Raw genomic sequence first — 5395 nt, forward strand, 5'->3', positions numbered from 1 at the left:
CACTGTAGTCGTCAAGGAGGCGGGGGGCGGCGTCCCGGAGGGCTGTCCGCTGTGCTTTACGGAGCAGGTTGTAGAAGGCGCCCTTCTCCGCAGTCTTGTCCTCCGTGGGTGCGTGTGCGTTAATGGGGTACAGGTTGTGGGGGCGCGCCCTGAAGTAAGTACAGGGTAGACAGCCTGTCCCCGTCCCACGGTCCTGTTCTTCTTTTTCGTCTAGGATGACGGCCCCAACTAGGTCCGCCTCACCATGCAGGCTGTGCCGAGCCGGTGCTCTGGGTCCAGGTTGCCACTGAAGAATAGCATGTGGGTTGGGGGCCGGTCAGGTAAGGTCCGCACCGCGGATGTGCCGGTGCCGGGCCACCGCACCTCCTGTAGCGCCGCGATATGGATGTCGAACTCGTCCACGGAAGTAAGAAATTGGTTCCCAGAACTAACGATTTAGTTATCATGGACATAGTAACAAACAATTGTAGTTGCAGGAGCAAAGAATTTGCTATGGAAAGCAAAATTCTGCTGCCGCAACTTACGCGTCGCTATGGTAACAAATGCGTTTGTTGTAAGAAAAAATCCTCGTTTATTAACCAGAACACTGGCATATGTTACCATAGCGACGCGTTAGTTGTGGCAGCAGAATTTCGGTTCCCATAGTAAATTCTTTGTTCCTGCAACAAAAAAGTATTTGTTATGTCTATGTTACCAAAATGATTGCTGATGTGTATGATATAATCTCGCTGTTGAGGGTTGAGCTGGGCAATGAGGATAGGGAAAACAACACTGGAAAACAACACACATTTTTATTTTAGGTGGATATAATTCTCTCTCTATGAAATATTTATTACTGGTTGATACACCCAAAAAATCGTTTTCCAGCATATATTATTCAAGACCAAGGTTAGCTTTCAATTTGGTATGATATTGGTTTGATTCTATTCTTCTCTTTGTGGGAAGACACATTTTCTGAGGATGTTATCTACAGTACTTTCCAATGTTGTTTAACTAATTGAAACAAAACTGTGCTTCAGCAAATGACCGAGGAAAAAAAAAAGGCCAAAACCTAGGTGCACAACACCCAAAACTACACTGAGTTCATATCGATTTGGTACGTAAGCAGGGTCAAAATAACCTAAAATTTTAAGAAAATTACAATTTTGACCCCAAAAGCGTAAAATTTTGGTGCACAGCCCCCCGCCCCCACCACCGCTTTGTAGCCAAACGCCAACCCAACCTCTGAGTTGAAACGCAGCCTAAAAACCGCCTTCTCTCACTTACTCCAATCGTTTGCTTACTCACTTGACTTTCTGTTTCACCAGCTCCACCCGTTGGATGACGACCCTGTTGAAAAAAACAAAGACCTGAAGAAAATTTGACCAAAACAATGGACAAGTTAGCTGTTGATGTAAGCATCCCATTTTTTTAATTTCATCTCCTTGAGGAAAGGAAAAGCTGCAATATTTATTTACTAATTCTTTCTACGCAGGATGCTGTAGGAAAGGCCCTTTTAAAGCAGCTCAAGAAGTTGAAGGTCACTCAAGTGTATGGTCGCACAGTGTCTAAAAGGAGGACTAAATTTTCACTGTCCTATGACATTCCACCTCCCAACTACCTTTCTGGAAGCAAGGGAACAGCAGCTCAGAGGGAGCACTTTGCAGCTACCCTGAATCAAGTAACCTTCAAAACTATGGGTATGAATTTCAGGGTGAAATGTATTCGTCAGTTAACAACATTCCGTAAAGATGAAAACACGAATAAGTGTGTAAAAGCCATATTTTATCTTGTGATCATCACAAATGTTTGATTACTGCTCTTAAGTTAACTTTTAATTTGCTTGAGGTGATACAGCATTAATTTTTAATTAATATTTGTTAAAGATGCAGAGCAGAATAAAAATGAACTTATTACCAGCTTCTTAAGTACTTTGTTCATAATATATACCTCACCTCTCAAAAATCAAACAAAAAACAATAACGATCGTAGGCCTGAAGCCAAAAATCCATGTAATACAATGAGCAGAACATACCATCTACTTGTACGAAGTCAGCTGCTCGTCATCCAACCGGCAGAAGCCCAAGCGCATTGCAAAACTGAATGTCTGCTTGTATGTCTCATTGGCCAACAGATGAAAACGGAAGTCTGGGTAACATGTCTGGAAGAAATCCACACAGTCTTGTTATTGGTCCCAAACCCTTCTGTCTCACAGTTCTTCACATTGATACTTACATTCATGAAGTTTTTCAGCAAACTCCTCCTTTTCCTGATGGACTGCGCTTGCCATTCATTGACTGACATTTCCACCAGCTCCCACGGAGATTTTATCACATACTGAGCATATCTGATTTAAACATATTCACAAATTCATAATACATGAACATCAATGTATCTTAAAATCGGGGAGATCAAATGTCAAACAAAAATGTGAATGCATTCCCTTTCGATGCATCAATTGCAAGTTCAAGTGCAATGTGCAAAGTGAATCACTTTTAATACACAGTCCTTTAAATTTGTGTCGCGTGTGCTTTTGAAAAAACAAATACCACCTTGCACTTGCTGTACCCAAAAGAAACACAGTAGCATTATTGTTTGACTTTTAGTATGTAAACATTAAAAACTAATTTTATAATAAAAAAAAATAAAAAGTAATAAAATATTCAGGGCGGATCCTCCACACTGGCGACCCTCCAGATGTTTCCCTTAAAATCTATCTAAAATATCTATTGCAACTGAGTCATCAAGTATGCTAAAGGACTACAAAAATACCTAGGATACATCTCATGCCTCCTCAATTCTATGGGGTGGCCATTTATTGTGCATTGGTGGTATCCTCTCAACCTTAACTCATGAACCAGTTCCTGCAAAAGATACAAATAGAATTAATGGAATGTCCCGCCTATTTTCAATCTACCATGCCAAATTGTCAGAAGCTGAGTTTATGTAATATATATTTAAAATAAGTAAGTAAAAATTACTACTTTTGCTCAAGAAGGCGCTTTTAAAATTCTTTTCAGTGTTTCAAAGACCACACATAACAATCTTGCCTGGAGTATTTTTTAAAACTGACTCAGACTTTGCAGACAGCACCAAAATTCTTTCTCCACTCCCATGTGCATGCATGGATGTTGCCGGATTGAATACAACTTGCTTGAAGCTCATCGATGGGGTATAGTTGACAAGGAGCAACAGAAACCATTGATTTTTTGTTTAAGTGTATTAATATTGATGATTGATTAAATTTTTGATTTAATAAATGTTAAAAGTGTTGTTAAATGTTTCATAGGCAAGTGAAAAGTTAGCTAGAAACGGCAAAGGAATCATTGCTGCAAGTTTGGTATTGAAATACTAATTTACCAGAAAATGAGCTTGCAAGATATTCATTAAAGGTTCAAAAATAACAAATAATTAGTAATTACAACTGGAAATTAAATCATGAATAGCAGTTATCAAAGGATTAAGCATGACGAAAAACCAGGAGGTCCATGATGGCCCTTCACCACTTTTCAAATATTTGTCCTGTCATTTCGTCGTGGTTCGTCCCGTCCTCAAAAGTCACCGACTTGCCGGCCTCAAAAAGATGAGCTTGCACCCCTTTATTAACCTGCCCTCATTACCCAAGTGCACGATCAGCCTCCCACCGTTACCTGGAGTCTGTTTTGGGCCAGTGGTCAGTAAATACTCCTCTGTGGGCTTCACGCGCTGAAGCAATTGTGGTGTCTTGCCGTGCGTATTTGTCGTTTGCCCGGTGTTACTACAAGCGTCAGCGTCGTCCAAGTGAGAAAATGTTCTTGTTCTCTGCGCGCAAATTGTGCATCTGCCGCCAGTCAAAATAGTCGGTCCGCTCCAGACGTGCTGACCTCCTCTTCCGCTGGCTGTAAACAAAGCCGATGTCATTCAAAAACCACTGCAGCGTAGCCTTGCTCATGTTGGGTAAAGAGTTGCCCTCGTCCATTTCTGCTTTGCCTATCCTCAATTTTTTAGTCTGTTCGGGGCATACTTATGGAAATATTAGCTCACGCGTCACGCATCACATGACTTATGCATCTCTTTTGCTTATCGAAACGAAACAGGGCGCCCTTCTCTCATGCTAAGACTTTTCGTCATCCAAGAAACCATTTCGTCGCTTAAGTCTGTGATAAACGTGGACAATAGGTTCCCCTTCAAGAATCATTTTAAATTGTTTACACACAGAATTCATAAACCATTAATAAATTCAATGTCTAGGATGCCTGCATGGTTTCAAATACCAGCTCTTTTTTCAAACATTTTGTAAATGTTCAAAGCAATAGAACACAGAAACATTACTACACAGTCATTACTAGCTTCATAAGCTTTATACGCTCCGTGCACCAGTAAGGATGGCCCACGGCGAAAACATTATCAGACCGGCGATTAGTTCCGAAAGATCGAGATGACCTATGCCCTGGGCATTCCAAATTCGCCCCGCTCGTCCCGATCGGACCCAGGGAACCACTCGCTCAACGTCTTTGCATTTTAACATGGGTTTCCTTATGGGCTTTTGGGTGTAAAATCGGAAAACGACCCTGCAGAGTCAGAAAGTCACCATAGAGCAATATAATTATGAAATTTTTAATCTACGTTGAAACCTGAATCCGGCATTATAGCGTTCGTTACTGCAGCACCTAGTACCCAGATTTGCTACCTCAGAAATCTCCATTTTTGAAAAATGAGATAAAATTTAAAGCGTAGCAAATCTGGGTACTTGAAGACGACACTTCCCTTCTGCTTGGACCAAAATGCCTTGCATTTGCTCATCACGTTACCCCAAGCAGTATTCACCGAGCCAGGCCGCTCCAAAGCTTTCTCCAGGTCCGTCGTTGCCACCAGGGTGAGGAGGTTGCACGCATATGGGCGGTGGGGAGGAAGGCTGACAGGGGCGCCACTCCCCTCCCTCCGACGAATATGTCGCTAACCGAGTCAACCTGGGGCTCGTCGCCCTCTGTCCGTTCTGTCGAGTCCAAGTCCGGGTCATCATCTGCATCTAAATCCTCGCCGTCATCCCCAGTAAACTGCCTAAAAAAATACAGATGAAAATTAAAAACCGAGGAACACCTTCGCGTGCAGTTAGGCAACATAAACAAGCAGGCCTGCCCTTCCGCCAAACGGAGTTGCCAGCTCCGCTTCGCTCTGCCGGTAACTGCGTTCGGCAGGGGCCGGGTCTGCTTGGCCTTCCAGCGGCGATGGCTTCAATCACTGCACACAAACAAAATTTTTCGCTGTTACACAATATTTTTAACCTTTTCTATCGTTTTTATGAGAATTTTTAAATCGTTTTAAAATTTTGTTCTAAGCCGCGCGCAAATCGATGCCTATCCCTCCCTGCCCAACACCCAACACTGCAAACACTGCATTAGGTAACTAACTTACCTCCAATTTTGTGAAGGTGACT

The 5395-nt window shown here is 42.4% G+C and overlaps 1 protein-coding gene across 1 annotated transcript in view; it reads left to right on the forward strand.

Annotated features, from left to right (window-relative positions):
• LOC113213665 (uncharacterized) overlaps positions 1-1907 on the forward strand; it is a 29759-nt gene extending 27852 nt beyond the window's left edge. The window contains exons 2-3 of the mRNA XM_052268363.1: positions 1308-1393; positions 1475-1907. Of these exons, the coding sequence (XP_052124323.1) occupies positions 1373-1393; positions 1475-1792 (339 nt within the window). The 5' untranslated portion in view covers positions 1308-1372 and the 3' untranslated portion in view covers positions 1793-1907. The remainder of the gene's footprint in view (positions 1-1307; positions 1394-1474) is intronic.
• Positions 1908-5395: the final 3488 nt, after the last annotated feature.

The sequence above is a fragment of the Frankliniella occidentalis genome, unplaced genomic scaffold (genome assembly GCF_000697945.3).
Source record: "Frankliniella occidentalis isolate FOCC.00 unplaced genomic scaffold, Focc_3.1 Scaffold68, whole genome shotgun sequence".
NCBI classification, from domain to species: Eukaryota; Metazoa; Arthropoda; class Insecta; order Thysanoptera; family Thripidae; genus Frankliniella; species Frankliniella occidentalis.